Here is a 19,197-nt window from a genome sequence, read left to right on the forward strand (position 1 = left end):
CTATCTATCTATCTATCTATCTATCTATATACATTTTTTGTGTGTATACTGTATATACATATATATAGATAGATAGATAGAGTTATATAGAAAAAATCTGTTGATACAAATACCACAAACACAAATGTTTATAACGATAAAAAAACATACTTTATTCACAAGATTTTCTTTGTAGGAAACATTTGTAGAATTATAGAAATATGATATGTATTTAAATTTTTTTTAACTGTGTGTAAATATTGTGATATACACTATATATATATACATATATATATATATATATATATATATATATATATATATATATATATATATATCATTTATTTTTTGTGATACCAGTAAACAATGATCAATATTTTATTATTTTTTATTAAATTTCTGTATATTTTTAGGGAGTTGTATATAAATTCAATTATGATTTTAGAACTTGTTGACACATAGGAAATTTTGTGAATAAGGTATGACACCGTTAAAGTCCCAGTTTTGTTCTCTGTGAAAAAATAAATAAATAAAAAAATATATATATCATTTTTTATTTTATTTTTTTATATTTCATGAGATTTCTGTACATTTTCATGGAGTTGTAAATAAATGAAATTATGATTTTAGCAATTGTTTATACAAAGAAAATTTTGTAAATAATATTTATAATATAAACAATAAAAAAAGATTGACATTAAAAAATCCAAGGGATCTCTCACCAACCGTCCTGCTATCTCGGGACTAGTAGTTCGCCATTACTAGGTTGGATCCTACCCTTTATCATATTGTAATTTTTTTTTTTTTTGCTGCATTTTTGGTACATAGGAGGAGTTTTGCTCTAGTCTGTTTATTCGATCATATACCCCTGTTTTGTGTCACCAGCTCCCGCTGTCCTCCTCTCTCACTCAGAAGTGTCCATGTCTCAGCCTTTCAATAGAGTTTTTGCAATCACAGCAACGGTAACTAAGCTGTTGATTTAGTTTGCTAATCTAGACAAACTGCATTACTTACTTCCTATTACCAAGCACAAACAAACACAACCTGCCCAACAAAGGACTGCGGAGCAGTTATGTGTGCGAGATCCTATTTCTGATCCTACTTCAGGAGCTTAGAGCCATCATGATCTGTAACTCGTTCCTCTGGACAGCATTGTGTTCAGGTCGCGAGGTTCCACGACGTTTCATAGCAAAGGCTTCAAGGAACATCTAACTTCCAAAGATGACAGCTGCTGTCCACCTGCCAGCAATCCCTTCCAATGGATCCTTCACCAACCCGTACGCTGTTGATGTGGTCAAGACCATGAAAAATGAACTTATTGAGGGGATTCAAGATCCTGACAGTCTCATCTCCTGGCTGGTGGATTATGATGTCTTTACCCAAGATAAAAAAATGATCATGTCCTACTACCGGACCAGAACCGAGAAGAACTCCAGGCTGCTGGACATCCTCATGTCTAAAGGTGAGCGGGCTTGTCGCCTTTTCTTCTTCCCATGCCTTAAAAAAATTGAGCCCAACCTATACTACAGCGTTAAAAGTTATGTCAACCAGTTGAACGAATCAATTGGAGATGGCAGAAGACAGCTGGTGGGGTATCTGTTGGAAAGAGACAAAGACTATAAGGAGATTCCGGTTAAGGAACCTCCAGAGAAGGTTGCTCGCAAAGAGAGCGTGCCACAAAAAGCAAGTACCCCACCTCCCAAACCAAAACCAGCTGCCAAAGTGAAGGAAAGGAAGAGGCCACAGTCTGAAACCCCTAAGCCGAAGGTCGTAAGTTCTGAAGAGGTTTTTGATGCGGTTAGCAAGGGAGACCTTTCTTTGCTAGAGTCCCTGTTGAAGAATTGTGATGTCAATGCTGTAAATTCATCTGGAGAAACTTTATTGCACGTAGCAGCGTCTAACGGCCATGTTCCCATGATAGAATACCTAATTTCGAAGGGGGCAAAAGTGGATGCCATAGATGGGAAACGCAAGACGCCGCTTCACAGAGCAGCTGAGAAAGGTCACGAGGAAGCGGTAAAGGTCTTACTCCGAGCTGGGGCAAATATTTATTCCCAGGATGCCGATTCGCTGACCCCCCTGCACCTAGCCGCGCAGAATAATCATCAAAACGTTGTCAGGCTCTTACTTCAAGAAGAGGGGAAGCGCTACAAAAACAGGACCAACTTTTTGCACATGGCAGCCTTTATGGACAATAGCAGACTGGTACAAAGCCTCTTAAAGAATGGGGCCCCCGTTGATGCCATGGATGAAAAGAAACAGACCCCGCTGTTTCATGCGGTTACTGGGGGTCACGAGGCGACGGTGAAAGTGCTGCTAGAAGCTGGGGCCAGCATTGACGCAAGCATAATTGACGCGGCTTTCAACACGAACAACGAGCACATTTTTGGCCTCCTCTTGGAATATTCCAAAGGACTATCCCCAGACACCATGGTCTCCGCCATGTTTAAAGCCGTCAAACTGAACCTTTACGGCATTATCAATGCTTTGGCGGACAAAGGCACCGACATCAATGCTAAAAACGACATCCAGTACACGCCGCTTCTCCTGGCAGCGGAGCTTGGGAAGGTGGAGTCAGTTCGGGCGCTCATACAGAAAGGGGCGAAACTGGACGAAAGAACACCGAACCTGAACACCGCTTTACATCTAGCCGTCCAAGGAGGAGATGTCTCCATTACAAAACTTTTGCTGCAGAAAGGCATGAAGGCCAATTTACCAGGTCCCGGTGAACAGACACCCTTGCACGTGGCGGCATTTCATAACAATCGAGAAATAAGCGATATTTTGATCGGCGCGGGGGCGAGCGTCAATGCTGCCACTAAGGAGTCAGTCACCCCTTTGCATATCGCCAGCCAGAGGAACAATCTGGAGGTTGTTGAGAGTCTTGTGGAAAACAAAGCCAACGTTAATGCCAAAGACAAACACTTGCGGACGCCGCTGCACTACGCTGCGGAGGGAGGAGGCAACAGTCTCACGCAGTTGCTCCTGAATAAAAAGGCTGACCCTAATGTCCCCGACAAAGAAAAGAAGACCCCACTCCATGTTGCTGCGGCTGCAGGGAATCTGGACGCCGTGGAAGCCATGCTGACCAACAAGGCCAGGTATGGTGCCAAGGACATGGATGGGTGCACGCCCATCCACTACGCCATCATCTCTGGCAACATGGACATGGTGAAGTCACTTCTGAAAGCGGCAAAAAATAAAAATTTAGAAGACAAAAATGTCTGGAGGAAAACACCCTTGCACCTTGCTGCCGAATACGGCCACAGCGACCTGGTCAACCTGCTGTTAACGAGTGGGGCAGTTATTGACCCTCTGGATGGCAACAGGGACACACCGCTGCACTGCGCTTGCAAATCTGGGCACCTAAAATGTGTGCAGACCTTGGCAAGCTGGTCACAGGGACAGAAGGCTAATCTACAGTCCACCAATAGCCTGAAGAAGACCCCCCTTCAGGTGGCAGAAGCCGGCACCACCGACGGCCACCAGGAAATAGTGATTTTCCTGAAAAAGAAAATGCTGATTACTAAATAGGACTGAGTAAGGCTGGCTATACATGATACAATGTGAATGCACAATTACTGTACAATCTCCTATAGATCTACCATTAGGGACTGTTTTATCAATCTATTCCATCTGCATGCAATCAGCAGTCCCTACATAGTTACTGGTGGATCTAAAGGAAACTGTATAATCTGATTGTATTGTGTATGGTCAGCTTAAGGCCACCCATAGGCACATGATAACAGTGTGAACTTGTATTGCCCCTTTCCTTAATGGTCCCCCTCCCCTTATAGAGCATGTAAACAAAATAGGTTATACATATGTATGATGGCGAGATTAGCTGCCCCACAGCCTAAATCTTCCCAGCTAGCTTAGGGCCCACTAAGAAGTCCTGGAGAGGTGCACTTATCTTTTAAAGAAGTGTTTCTTGAATTATATACAAAGGAGGAAACCTCTGAAACAGTTTCCAGGTCTCAGGGAACCCCCACTAAAATATGTAGACTGTAAAAGTGACCCCTTACATTGGTGGTCAGTGGAGAAATGCCCTCTTATATTTGTGGTGAGGGCTAAAGTGACCCCTTACATTAGTGGTCAGTTTAGAGGTGCCCCTTATATTGATGGTCAGTTTAGAGGTGCCCCTTACATTGATGGTCAGTGTAGAGGTGCCCCTTACATTGATGGTCAGTGTAGAGGTGCCCCTTACATTGATGGTCAGGGTAGAGGTGCCCCTTACATTAATAGACACTGTAGAGGTGCCCCCTTACATTGATGGTCAGTGTAGAGGTGCCCACTTACATTGATGGTCAGTGTAGAGGTGCCCCCTTTCATTGATGGTCAGTGTAGAGATGCCCCCTTACATTGATGCTCAGTGTAGAGATGCCCCCTTACATTGATGGTCAATGTAGAGATGCCCCCTTACATTGATGGTCAGTGTAGAGGTGCCCCCTTACATTGATAGTGTAGAAGTGGCCCCCCTTACAATGACAGTCAATGTAGAGATGCCCCCTTACATTGATGATCAGTGTAGAGGTGCCCCTTACCTTGATGGCCAATGTAGAGGTGCCCTCTTACATTGATGGCCAGTGTAGAGGTGCACCTTACATTGATGGTCAGTGTAGAAGTGGACCCCCTTACAATGACAGTCAATGTAGAGATGCCCTCTTACATTGATGCTCAGTGTAGAGGTGCCCCCTTACATTGATGGCCAGTGTAGAGGTGCACCTTACATTGATAGTCAGTGTAGAAGTGGCCCCCCCTTACAATGACAGTCAATGTAGAGATGCCCCCTTACATTGATGGTTAGTGTAGAGGTGCCCCTTACCTTGATGGCCAGTGTAGAGGTGCCCTCTTACATTGATGATCAGTGTAGAGATGCCCCCTTACATTGATGGTCAGTGTAGAGATGCCCCCTTACATTGATGGTCAGTGTAGATGTGCCCCCTTACATTGATAGTCAGTGTAGAGGTGCCCCCTTACATTGATGGTCAGTGTAGAGGTGCCCCCTTACATTGATGGTCAGTGTAGAGGTGCCCCCTTACATTGATGGTCAGTGTAGAGGTGCCCCCTTACATTGATGGTCAGTGTAGAGGTGCCCCTTACATCGATGGTCAGTATAGAGGTGCCCCCTTACATGGTCAGTGGAGAAATGCCCTCTTAGTGGTGAGGGCAGAAGTGAACCCTTACAATGTTGGTCAGGGTAGAAGTGACCCCTTACATTGGTGGCCAGGGCCAGTATAGAGCTGAACTACACATTGGTGGTCAGTGTAGACATGAACCTTTACACTGGTGGTCAATGAACAAGTAATAGTAACAAATAATAGGTTCTGCTGCATTTATTTATTTTTTGCAGCACAACACACATCATGCATGGAGGTGCACTCTGACGCAACTGTGTACTGGACAAGGGGTGCTGCAACACACTGTTGAGTAAGCACTTGGACAAGTGCGAAACGCGTTAGGAAATGATCTGTACACTCTGTCTATGATGTCCTGTATCTGATGTGTTCCTGATTTTATAATAAAGAAACTTGGATTATTACTTCCTGGAGTGCGGCTGTCCGGACTTTCTCGTTTGCACACTGTTGCTTGTGCATTTCCTTATCCTGGAAGCATAGTAATGATACTATCTGACATCTTTCCAACTGTATTTATTTAATGTAGAGTTTTATCAGCAGGAAAAATTGTGTCTGCTGTTATTGAAGATTCCCCCTCACTTACTGCCTGCTGAAAAATGTTGTCAAGATGGCGGGAAGTGAGGGCAAATCTCTCTAATGGAGCCCCAGAAAGCAGTAAAGACCCACCAGAAGTTCTAACCCTTCCCTACTCACAAAAAATCTAGCTTTTAAAGATAAAAGATACATGTAACCCGACTTGTTTCAAACAATTGCATTTTTAATCAGGTAAAGTGAATGTCCAGTTAACTGAAAAGATTGCCGGGCTGTAGGATCTGAATAATGGTGTCACCCACTGGCAACACCTTGTGGCAGAGGTACCTGGATCAGGGTTGGGACAAGGGGTGGGCAGGGGGGGAAGCTGCCCTGGACACAGCAGAGCAAGAGAATGGATATTGTCAATAGGCAGTCAACCCATTCTATGGCACGCATTCACAATGGGGGGAGGGGGCACAGTTCTACTCCCTTGCCCTGGGCACTTGACTAACCTGAATACGAACATATATATTACAACCGTATTTAGCTGTCTGGCAAAAGTTCAGTTTACATTTAACTGTATAACTAATTGTATGGTAATTATTGTAATTGTTTTGGTTTGATTATTGCAGTGCCAAATTTCATGTGGGGTGCAGTGCTTTTATACAACCAGCAGGAGTCACTGTTGATGTAATCAATTCTAGAATAAATACATGCTTTGCATAAGACAAAGAGCTACAGGTTATGAGAAGACACTACACTGCTTCCAATCAATACTTTTCTAATGTATCTTTGTACAGTTTAGCACTGTTTACAAATTATGCTTTATTAAAGAAAATGCATTTAAAGACAGATTGGTGTTATATAATCTCATAAGTAGAAGAGTGATATATCAAATATCAAACCTAATCATTCAAATCCTATATAAGCTTTAACATGGTAATGTCATTTCAAAAGTAAAATATCATAAAAATATTGCATTGTAAATCTGCCATAAAGGTCCCTGTTTGGGCACTTCCTGTATCAGGGTGACAACACTCTGTCACTGTCCCTGTCTCTCAATTATGTGTTGTCACCCCCCCCCCCCCCCCCCCCCATCACATGAGCTTCTGATGGAGACTACAACTGGCCAATTCAACACACATTACACAGACATGGTCCACTGTTATCACCATCAGGAAACCTGCCCTGAGGAAAACCATGCAGCTCTGCACTTCGTGTAGACAGGAAGTGGCTGCAACAAGGCTGCAGGAGATTAGCAGAATTGAGATGTAAGGAAGGATGAAAAGAAAGGTGTAAACAAACATTTTATGCAACCAGATCAACTCTCACACCTGTATAACCCCTATGGACCAAAGCAATTTAAATATTTCTGCTATGGGCCTGTCTGTCTTACCTTATGATAACAAAGTAATACATATATTGTTTCATTAACTAAAGCCTATCTCAGTGGAAAGGAAAAATGCTCCAGACACTGCAAGAGGTAAATGCTTGTTTAGGGGGCCATAAAAAGCATTTTTAGTTACCGGTCCTCAGCTCTCCCTGGCAGTGGACTGTTCCTTGGCATCCTCATGTCCTTAAAGGGTAAGGAAGGGTATTGGATTTGATGACGTGTCCTCAAAGGGTAAGGAAGGGTATTGGACTTGATGACGTGTCCTTGAAGGGTATTAGACTTGATGACGTGTCCTTGAAGGGTATTAGACTTGATGACGTGTCCTTAAAGGTTAAAGAAGGGTATTGGACTTGTTGACGTGTCCTTGAAGGGTACAGAAGGGTATTGGACATGTTGACGTGTCCTTGAAGGGTACAGAAGGGTATTGGACTTGTTGACGTCACGTGTCCTTGAAAGGTATTAGACTTGATGACATGTCCTTGAAGGGTACGGAAGGGTATTGGACTTGATGACGTGTTCTTAAAGGTTAAAGAAGGGTATTGGACTTGTTGACGTGTCCTTGAAGGGTGTTAGACTTGATGACGTGTCCTTAAAGGGTACAGAAGGGTATTGGACTTGATGACATTTCCTTAAAGGTTAAAGAAGTAAAGACTTGTTGACGTGTTCTTGAAAGGTATTAGACTTGATGACGTGTCCTTGAGGGGTACGGAAGGGTATTGGACTTGATGACGTGTCCTTAAAGGTTAAAGAAGGGTATTGGACTTGTTGACGTGTCATTGAAAGGTATTAGACTTGATGACGTGTCCTTGAAGGGTACGGAAGGGTATTGGACTTGATGACGTGTTCTTAAAGCTTAAAGAAGGGTATTGGACTTGTTGACGTGTCCTTGATGGGTGTTAGACTTGATGACGTGTCCTTAAAGGGTACAGAAGGGTATTGGACTTAACGACGTTTCCTTAAAGGTTAAAGAAGTAAAGACTTGTTGACGTGTTCTTGAAAGGTATTAGACTTGATGACCTGTCCTTGAAGGGTACAGAAGGGTATTGGACTTGATGACGTGTCCTTAAAGGTTAAAGAAGGGTATTGGACTTGTTGACGTGTCCTTGAAAGGTATTAGACTTGATGACGTGTCCTCAAAGGTTAAAGAAGGGTATTAGACTTGCTGATGTGTCCTTAAAGGTTAAAGAAGGGTATTGGACTTGTTGACATGCCCTTGAAGGGTATTAGACTTGATGACGTGTCCTTAAAGGGTACAGAAGGGTATTGGACTTGATGATGTTTCCTTAAAGGTTAAAGAAGTAAAGACTTGTTGACGTGTCCTAGAAAGGTATTAGACTTGATGACGTTTCCTTGAAGGGTATGGAAGGGTATTGGACTTGATGACGTGTCCTTAAAGGTTAAAGAAGGGTATTGGACGTGATGACAAGAGAAGGGGTAATTTGGGACTTTGAGTGAGATGTGTATTTGGACAAAAATAGATATAAATAAATGAATTGTACAATAAAGAGGAAGTTTATTCATATACATAGGACATGGTACATAGCAGATATGATGAGCTGATGGGCATAAAATAGACATGAAACAAAAATTCCATTATTGCACATGATGCATAAGATCAAAAAACAGAGCATGATGTAAACGCATGATTGAATTGAAAAAAAGAACTGCATTTAAAAGCTTGACACATTTCGTGGATGAAGTTCCACTTCTTCAGAAGCAAGTACAGAGTTCATATCTATAAAAAATATTCCAACTTACTCAAATTAAAATTAAATAGGGATGTAGGGTGAGGAGAAAACCAAACACCACAGAGTTACTTACATATCAGCTCTAAAGTTTGTCATAAAATGCTAAAACCTGATGGTTGAGGAAAGCTGGGAAATTCCCCCCCCCCCCCCCCCCCCCCCTCGGGAGCTGAGGGGGCGTATAACTGCAGGTAGCCAAGGCGGAAATACACCACAAACGAGGGGAGAGATGGGAGGTGTCCATGGTGAGTTGCATAAAGATGCTTGCAAAGGTTCCAATCTATATGAATGTAAAATTAAATAATCAATGAAGTGTATGGTTAAACTTGCAAGGAGCATAAAGCCTAAGTAGGGTCAATGTGAGAGTGAAGGGGCAGAAGGAAGTGAAGTAAAGACCACCAGAGACCCTAACACCAGAGCCAACAAACAGTGATGGGGTATAAACATCCTGAGATCACGACACACCAATCCTGTCCAGAAATTAAGGAACTAATTGAGATGACAAAAACAAAGGGGAAAGTGAAGGAAGTGAGTGTACCTGGTGATCCCAGTGCTAGCCGCATGGCTTCCATGTGTGATCCATGAGGTGTCCAGCATGAAGTGAGGAACCATGCCTCCCACAAGACTTTTAAATGCAGTTTTTTAATTCAATCATGCGTTTACATCATGCTCTGTTTTTTTATTTTATGCATCATGTGCAATAATGGAATTTTTGTTTCATGTCTGTTATTTGCCCACCAGCTCATCATATCTGCTATGTACTATGTCCTATGTATGTGAATAAACTTCCTCTTTATTGTGCAATTCATTTATTTATATCTATTTTTGTCCAAATACACATCTCACTCAAAGTCCCAATTCCCCCTTCTCTTAACAATGAATAGGGATGGGGGGTGTATGCTCATTTGACCATATACCTCATTTAAAGTCCCAACCAATTCCCCCTTTATATTTGGACTTGATGACATGTCCTTAGAGGGTTAGGAAGGGTATTGGACTTGATGACATGTCGCTAAAGGTTAAAGAAGGGTATGACGTGTCCTTAAAGAGTAAGGATGGGTATTGGACTTGATGACGTGTTCCTAAAGGGTAAGGAAGGGTATTGGACTTGATGAAATGTCGCTAAAGGTTAAAGAAGGGTATGACGTGTCCTTAAAGGGTAAGGATGGGTATTGGATTTGATGACGTGTCCTTAAAGGGTAAGGAAGGGTATTGGATTTGATAACATGTCCTCAAAGGGTATGGAAGGATATTGGACTTGATGACGTGTCCTTAAAGGTGGGGACACTCAGGACTACCAGACAGCGGTGGTTGAGGTTGATACCCCGTGGGGCAGTATAACACATTCAGTGGGGGCGGTACCTTCACTGCTTCATGAAGCTTTAGTGGGGAGAGATTTTCCCCATTTTTGGAGTTTATGGGAGAGCAAAGGGAGGCTGGTAGATAGAGCTCCCTCTGCTGGGGAAGCACGGGGACTCTCACCAGACCCTTTTTTCCAAAGGGAAGGGGACAATGTTGGGGGGGATCGAGGAAGCCGGAGATCCTCTTCCTTTCCCTGTCATGACTGGGGAGACAGAGGACCTGGAAGCTAGCTTCCAGCCTGAGGGTAACGAACAGGAGAACATCTCTGACCCTGACAATGAGAGTAGACAGAATGTGGTACCCGACTTAGAGGTCAGGAGAGAGGATTTCTGTACCGAGCAACTGCGAGATGTCACCCTCATGAGAGCCAGAGAAAACGTTAAGATGGTGGATGGGGAACCAATGGGTCCTAACTGGGGGGTGTCTTTCCCCTACATGGCTCTTAAAAACAATTTACTGTATCAGGTGGTAAAACGCAGAGAAGACAAGGTAGAACAGCTACTGGTTCCCAAATCCTTCCGTAGGGTGGTGCTAGACCTGGCCCATGGTCATGTAATGGGGGTATAGAAAAGACCAGGGAGAGAATCATCCAGAGATTTTTCTGGCCTGGGTTATATGCAGATGTCAGGGACTACTGTGAATCGTGCCCTGAGTGCCAAATGGTGGCACTGTTGCCCCATTTTCGTAGTCCCCTTGTCCCTCTACCAATAATCGAGGTCCCTTTTGAGAGGATTGGCATGGACCTGGTGGGGCCGGTAGTAAAGTCTGCCCAGGGTCATCAGCATATTTTGATAATCCTGGAGTATGCGTCGCGCTATCCTGAGGCCATACCCTTGCGTAACACCTCCCCTAAGGCTATCGCCAAGGAGTTAGTCCAGGTGTTTAGTCAAGTGGGGATCCCAAAAGAGGTCTTAACTGATCAGGGTACCCCATTTATGTCCAAGGTTACCAAGGAACTGTGTAGATTATACAAAATCTCCCATCTCCCTACCTCTGTCTACTACCCCCAAACGGGTTGGTCTTGTGGAAAGATTTAATAAAACTTTGAAAAGTATGCTGAAAAAGGTGGTCGACAAAGATGGGAGAAATTGGGATTTTTTGCTACCATATCTCATGTTTGCCATACGAGAGGCTCTGCAGGCATACACAGGCTAGTCCCCCTTTGAGCTCTTGTATGGTAGACATCCCAGGGGGCTGCTAGATGTTGCCAAAGAAAGGTTGGAAGGAGAGGCCACCCCATATAGAAGCATCATAGAGCTCATCATATGTCTCCTTGATGCAGGATCGAGGAGGGTTTATGATGGGGGTGCCAAGGTCCGTACTTTCAGCCCCGGGGACAGAGTGTTGGTACTGGTTCCCACGGTTCCTAGCCAAGTGGCAGAGTCCTTTTGAGGTTGTCGAAAGGGTGGGGGAGGTAAACTACAAAGTCTACCAGCCAGGGAAAAGGAAACCACACCAAATTTATCATGTGAATCTCTCAAAGCCCTAGAAGGACAGAGAGACTTTACTGGCCGCATCCCCGCCTCCAACAGACCGGGACACCTGACATCCCCATAACGGATTCCCTGTCCGTGGCACAACAAAGTGAGGTTAGGGCGTTTGTGTTCAAAAATAGAGACTTTTTCTCCCCCTTACCCGGACAGACCAAGGTGATCCAGCATGATATAGTGATGGAACCTGGGGTTCGCGTAAATCTAAAGCCATATAGAATCCCAGAGGCCGGGCGAGAGGCAGTCGCGAAGGAAATCAAAAATATGTTGGAGTTGGACGTGGTAGAAGAGTCCCACAGTGATTGGTCGAGCCCTATAGTGCTGGTCCCAAAAACCGATGGCACTATTAGGTTTTGTAACGACTTGAGGAAATGCAACAGTGTGTCCAAGTTGGATGCATACCCGATACCCGATGCCTAGGAGTTGTAGGATCACTTGGGAACAGTGGGGGTCAGCAAAGAATCTTCTCAGAAAGCCAGGGACACTGGGAAACAATGGGAGTCACCCAGAGTCTTTTTGGAAAGTCAAGGACACTAGGAAGTATTTGGTTAATTGGAATTTTCTCAGAAAGTCGGGGATGCTAGGAATCGTCTTGGAAAGGCGGGGACACTATAAAGCACTGGAGGTCATATTAATCTTCTCAGAAAACCACAGACACTAGGAATCTTTCCGGAAAACAAAGACACTAGGAAGTACTGGAGGTCATCTTTTTGGAAAGTTACAGATATTAGGAATCTTCTTGGAAAGTCATGGGCACTAAGATCATTAGGAGTCGCTCCAAATCTTCTTGGAAACGGGAATACTGGGGGGGGGCATCCAGAGTCTGGGACATATGGAAACACTTGGTTAATTGGAATCTTCTTGGAAGTGTCTAGGAAGTACTGGCAGTCACTTTGAATTTTTTTGGAAACTCATAGATACTAGGAGTCTTCTTGGAAAGTTATGGGCACTAAGATTATTGAGACCTGCTCAAAATCTTCTTGGAAAATCATGGGCACTAGGAATCGTGGGTCACTTTGAATCTTTTTGGAAAGCCAGGGACACTGGTTAATAATGGGGGTCACCCAGAATCTTTTTGGAAAGTCAGGGACATTAAGAAACACTTGGTTAATTGGAAACTTCTCAGAAAGTCAGGGACACAAGGAATCTTCTTGAAAAAACACAGACACTAGGACGCACTGGGGGTCACTTCAAAATCTTTTTGGAAAGCCACTGATATTAGGAATCTTCTTAGAAAGTCATGGGCACTAGGATCACTGGGAGTCACTCCGAATCTTCTCGGAAAGTCGGGGACACTAAGAATTGTGGGGTCACTCAAAATCTTCTTGGAAAGTCAGGGACACAAGGAAACACTTGGTTAATTGGAATCTTCTTGGAATATCAGGCACACTATAAAGCACTGGAGGTCATTTGAATCTTTTCAGAAAGTCACAGACACTAGGAATCTTTCCAGAAAACACAGACACTAGGAAGCACTGTTTGGAGGTCACTTAGAATATTTTTGGAAAGTCACAGATCTTACGAATCTTCTTGGAAAGTCATGGGCACCAAGATCACTAGTACTCATATCAAATCTTCTCGGAAAGTCAGGGACATTAAGAATTGTGAGGTCACGTAAAATCTTCTTGAAAAGTCAGGGACACTAGAAAACACTGGTGGGCACCCAGAATCTTCTTGGAAAGTCAAGGACACTAGGAAACACTTGGTTAATTGGAATCTTCTTGGAAAGTCAGGGACACAAAGAAACACTTGGTTAATTGGAATCTTCTTGGAAAGTTGGGGGCACTACAAAGTGCTGGAGGTCATTTGAATCTTCTCAGAAAGTCTTAGACACTAGGAATATTGCTTGAAAACACAGATACTAGGAAGCAATGGAGGTCACTTAGAATCTTTTTGGAAAGTCATGGGCACTAGGATCACTGGGAGTCACTCAAAATCTTCTCGGAAAGACCCAGCGATAGGAACACCACCTGTTGCTCAGGCAATGCCTGAAAGAATGAGTTCAACTTGAATAGAAAGGGAGATGGCTTGGCTTGGTTGTGCTGGACGTGTATCTAATTCAATCAACAGCAGGTGGATAACCAGTCTTGAACACCAGTCTTGTAGGATAATGGGTTCCAGCAGAACCTTACAAGAGACAGCTATAGGACTTCATGTATAAGCATGTCTGCTGGTCTTTGGCAGTAGAGGTGACAGATCAGCAGCAAAGCCTGCCCCTACAATGCAACTATGTAAAAGGATGGAAAAATAGAAAAATCAGAGTTATGCTTTAAAAAAAGAAAAGAAAACTCTGACATCATGGGATTGGATGCGTTGGTCGGATGGCCTCCTGGGGGTTACACGAGTTTGTTGCACTTTGCGCCCGTACAATAAAGAGCCCGATCTCTCTCTGCGAGCCAATGTCCACATTGGCCGAGGGACAGGCTGCCTGAACTTTCCTTGAGAAAGGAACCATTAACCGGTCCCAGACAAAGCTGCTGTGTCCTCGTCCAACAACAATTCCAGAACGCGGCCTCGCGGTGATGTCACTTTTTCTTTTCAGGGGGCTCGATTTTTTCCAGCGGGAAGCACACAAAGGAAAGTATAGATGTCAACAGAAAACAGAGCCGTCCAGATGTTGGCCGCAGACCAGACACACACACACAGAGCTAGGCCTGTCTGAGCGGATCTGCTGGACGGGGAATCAGGATTTCCAGAGAATGGATACAAGGAGCGCAGAGCGAGCGGACCCCAGAGCGGAGTACACACCGGCACGCACTTGCAAAGCATTAAATAATCATCCTACAGCTTTCTAGAAACCCTCTAAGCATCCTTCATCTTCTGTTTGAATTGGATAAACATCTTAAATCTGACCTCCAGCCTCCCCTTCAGTCTTGCACGGTTGTATCGGCTCCTCTCCTGGACTGAAATGGCTTCCTCAGATTTCACTGCACACTGTGAGCTTCTCACAATCTGCATTAGAAGCTGCAGAAAAAGCCCCGCTTAATTCCTGGATGTAGGACGTCCAGCATCATCTAGCGCAGTGGTTCTCAACCCTCTAGTGCTGTGACCCCTTCATAAAATTTCCCAAGTTGTGGGGACCCCTAACAGTAAAATTATTTTTGTAGCGTAGGCTGTGAGCACCCAAGGCAAGACAAGTAATTTGCGCCCCTAACCCATGGCCATTTAGCGCTCCCTGAGTCCCTTCCACTCGTACAGAATTAAAACCCCTTATGGTACATTTTAGGATGTACCACTCTTTCTCTTTGATCTCCTTTATTTCCCTTTTATCCCTCTATTCTAATTTCTGTTTTTTTCCCCTTCCCTCGCTCTAGCCATCTTTCTTGTTCTTTCTCTTATTCTTTCTCCCTCCTTTTTCATTTGTTCCTCCCCCTCTTTTCCTCTCCCTTCCATGTATTCTCTATTTTTATTCCTTCTCTTACTCCTTGGTGGTGGTGGTGGTGGTGGGGGGGGGGTTGGGATCAGTGGCAGTGCTGGCAGGGAGTTGGGAACAGTGGCAGTGCTGGCGGGGAGTTGGGATCAGTGGCAGTGCTGGCGGGGAGTTGGGAACAGTGGCAGTGCTGGCGGGGAGTTGGGATCAGTGGCAGTGCTGGCGGGGAGTTGGGATCAGTGGCAGTGCTGGCGGGGAGTTGGGAACAGTGGCAGTGCTGGTGGGGAGTTGGGATCAGTGGCAGTGCTGGCGGGGAGTTGGGATCAGTGGCAGTGCTGGCCGGGAGTTGGGATCAGTGGCAGTGCTGGCGGTGAGTTGGGATCAGTGGTAGTGCTGGGGGGAGTTGGGATCAGTGGTAGTGCTGGGGGGAGTTGGGATCAGTGGTAGTGCTGGGGGGAGTTGGGATCAGTGGCAGTGCTGGCGGGGAGTTGGGATCAGTGGCAGTGCTGGCGGGGGGGGTTGGGATCAGTGGCAGTGCTGGCGGGGAGTTGGGATCAGCCAACTTAGGTGCTCTTGATGAAGGTCATATGCTGATCTGAGAACTGTAGTGGGGACTTTTAATGGCAACTATAATCACAGGTAGTGTTACTCGCTGTGTCTCCAGCTCTGTGGTGTCTCGTAGCAGTGACACCTATGCTGAAATCAGGAGGTGGGGTCTACTCCAGCCCCTCCCACTTCACATTCCTCACCAATCAGCTGACCTCTAGTCTCTGCCCCCCACCCATGCCGTGAACTGAATGGGTGGCTGCAAAGAGGCTGAGCGGGCGGCCGCGGGCTCCAGGGACAGCCCTGCTGGGCGGCCGCGTAAAGGCTGGGAGAGCAGTGTGGTCTTCAGAAACAGCCCAGGATTCTGTGACCTCTGGCAAATGGTCATTCGACCCCCGAGGGGGTCCCGACCCCCAGGTTGAGAACCACTGCGCTTTCCTCTCCACCAGTCTAAATGTGCCTGGCTCCGCCCCTTTTCATTCATTGGATTTCAGTTCTATGGAGTCTCAGAATCACATGTGGGCATTACCTAGGTCAGTCCATATGCAAATGCAGGCAGCCCAGGAACGCCCACTCCTCCAGACTGACTTCCACCCATCAAGGCATTTTGATATTTGCATAACTCCTCCCGAAAACCAGCCCACTGTTTTCATCAGGGCTGAGAGCTCTTGGGAGGAGTTCTGGAGCCGGGTGCTGGGATGTTTTTAGAAAGCTGTGTGCAACACCCTGCCAACCCCACCTACCAGCCATGATCTGCCTACATTGCATAGAGAAGCACAGAGATCCACATCACTGGGTCTATGTTTAATAACCCCCCCCCTCACAGCTGGCCGTCACTAACAGTTCTCAATCTGTTTTTTGCAATTGGGAGCCAACAGGACAGGCTCCCAGTCATGTGACCCACTTCAACAGCCACAGGGAGGTGGAGGGAAGGGGTTAATATTATCCAGTGCGGTGTTATGGCGGCTGGAAGAAGTTGATATGAAAGCAATCCCATAAGGAGACTAAGAGCTGTCTGTGACAGCTCGGTTAGTGTGCTGGAAGCGTGCAGTGAATGTGCTTTCAGCACAGAAGCTCGTAGCCCCATGGTTCACATGTGTACTATGCATTTAATGCCACCTGCCCTGTTGCCTCATATTTGTGCTACTGCGGCAGGAAGTGGTTAATATAATCACACGCCCATCTCACTGGCTCCCAATTGCAAAAGGAGACTTGAGAACTGTCATTGACAGCTCGGGCAGTGTGTTCAGAACATGCTATCAACACAGAACCTCGGACCCCCCATGGACACATAGGGACGGTAGCTAGGCGTTTAAAGTGATTGTAAACCCTTACATATAAAGTGACTGGCCTCAGGTGATACACAGAGATGAAACACATCCTCCTACATAAGTTGTCCATAAGCAAAGTCTGTAAAGACATGGATGATTGGATGAGCGAGTTTGGGGTGGAATAACTTGACTGGCCTGCACTAGGGTTGCCACCTCATCCCTTTAAACCCGAACACGTATGAATTACACGGGTTCTGTGGCTGATTAAGGTGGTAGGTAAACTCACTTGGTGCCTTATCTGCATTAAATTATCCTCAGAACATGTGTAATTCATATGTGTTCGGGTTTAAAGGGATGAGGTGGCAACTCTAGCCTGCACAGAGTCCTGACCTCAACCTGATAAAACACCTTTGGGATGAATTAGAGCGGAAACTGTGAGCCAGGCCTTCTCGTCCAACATCAGTGCCTGACCTCACAAATGCGCTTCTGGAAGAACGGTCAAACATTCCCATAGACACACTCCTAAACCTTGTGGACAGCCTTCCCAGAAGAGTTGAAGCTGTTATAGCTGCAAAGGGCGGGCCAACTCAATATTGAACCCTATGGACTAAGACTGGGATGCCATTAAAGTTCATGTGTGTGTAAAGGCAGGTATCCCAATACTTTTGGTAATATAGTGTATATCTGTTATGGTAGCAGAAAGAGGTTCACATGATCACAAGCCTCTCCCACTGGCTACCAATCAGGAAAGGAGACTGAGAAATCTCGGTTAGTGTGCTCTCAGTCAGGGCTGGGACAAGGGGGGGGGGGGGGGGGCGGCTGCCCTAGGCACTGTGGTATCATGTGAGGTTTGGGGGCACCACAAGAAGATTGGGGGGAGGGGATTTGTGTTGGGGAGGGAGACTTGGGGGGGGGGGGGCGGTAGGAGATAAGAATTGTTCTAGGAGGGGAAATTTGGGGAGGTGTGCTAGGAGTGGTGACTTGGGGGGATTGCTGTTGACAGGGGAGATGGGGGAAGAGGATTTGTGCTAGAAAAGAGTAAAATGATGGGGGGGGGGGGGTGGAATTTGTGCTAGGAGGGGGATTTGTGCTAGTAGGGATGATTTGAAGGGGGGGGGGGGGTCATTTGTGCTAGGAGGAGAAATTTGGGGTGGGGGGGTGTTGTGCTAGGATGGGGGATTTGGAGGTTTTTGTGCTAAAAAAAGGTTATATGTTGGGGGGTTGAGAGGATTTGTGCTAGGAGGAATATTTTTTTTTTTGGGCTCGGGATTTGTGCTAGTAGGCACTCGTGCTAGGATGAGAAATTTGGGGGGGGGGGGGGAATTGGGCTAGGATGGGGCATTGTAGGGGGGAGTGGGTGATTTTTGAGGGGTAGAGGATTTGTGCTAGGAAGGGTTTTTTTTTTTGGGGGGGGGGGGGATTTTTTTCCCCAGAGGGAAAACTTGAGGGGTAGAGAATTTGTGCTAGGAAGGGTTTTTTTGGTTTGTTTGTTGTTTTTTTTTTTGGGGGGGGGGGGGGGATTGTGTTGGGAGCATATGTGGAATGAGAGTCTTTGAGGATAAGCACTAAGCATGCAGATTAGCTGCTCAATTTTTTTTGGGGGGGGGAGGGGATTTTTACTGACACATAATTCTCATACATCTTGGGGGGGGGCTGCAATTTGGCACATTCGCCCCCCAGTACAGAACCTCAGACCCCCATAGGTGCAAATATGTTCAGCAGCCGGGGTGTTTAATCCCCCCACAGCCCTGCTGCTGCATATATGTGTTACGGCGGTGGGAAGAAGTTATTATGATATATTTATAGATTGCTGTGATGGTCCAAGTAAGTTTATAACTATATTTCCATTAATAAGTAAAAAGAAAAAAAAAATCCCATGCAGCCTCCTGCAGATTTCCATCCACTGTTTATTTTTCTAGATGTAATAAAATATATTTTTACAGCAACATTAGGTAATGAAATGTCATAATTGGATGCAGACAAGAAATGGAGTTCATAAAATTAAAAAAAAAAAAAAAGAGATCCAAAGTTACAGTATAAAAACAAATTGAAATTGTCAGCACAGAAATTCCAATTTTTTTTTTTTTTAGAAGTAAATAAATGTTGCGTGGTAACAGAAAACAGGAGCGCACAGCTCCGCTCTCTGCGGTTTTATGTGTAATCTGAGCATTGTGTGCCGGAGTTCAGGCTTAAAGCGATACTAAACGCACACAATGTTTCATTTACATTATCCCTTCTATTTCTGTATGGGGATGACGGCACTGTAATTATTTTAATAATAAAAAAAAGCATCTAAGTACCCTTTTCCTAATGGATATCCAGCTGTCACATGACCCGGCTCTCTCCCAGCCTGTCTGCAGGGAAACATAAGCAGGAGGAGCTTCTAGTCC

General features: G+C 45.2%; 1 protein-coding gene across 1 annotated transcript; it reads left to right on the plus strand.

Moving 5' to 3' along the window:
* Nucleotides 1-968: 968 nt before the first annotated feature.
* On the plus strand, nt 969-6,482 carry LOC141103838 (CARD- and ANK-domain containing inflammasome adapter protein-like). The gene has a single exon (XM_073593861.1). It carries the CDS (start codon nt 1,201-1,203, stop codon nt 3,511-3,513), a length of 2,313 nt encoding a protein of 770 aa, XP_073449962.1. The 5' UTR covers nt 969-1,200; the 3' UTR covers nt 3,514-6,482.
* Nucleotides 6,483-19,197: the final 12,715 nt, after the last annotated feature.

Source organism: Aquarana catesbeiana, linkage group LG07 (genome assembly GCF_042186555.1).
Source record: "Aquarana catesbeiana isolate 2022-GZ linkage group LG07, ASM4218655v1, whole genome shotgun sequence".
In the NCBI taxonomy this organism is placed as follows: Eukaryota; Metazoa; Chordata; class Amphibia; order Anura; family Ranidae; genus Aquarana; species Aquarana catesbeiana.

Bases quoted from the DNA above. Each gene is read 5' to 3' on its own strand.
- LOC141103838 (XM_073593861.1), top strand. From the start codon at position 1,201: ATGACAGCTGCTGTCCACCTGCCAGCAATCCCTTCCAATGGATCCTTC.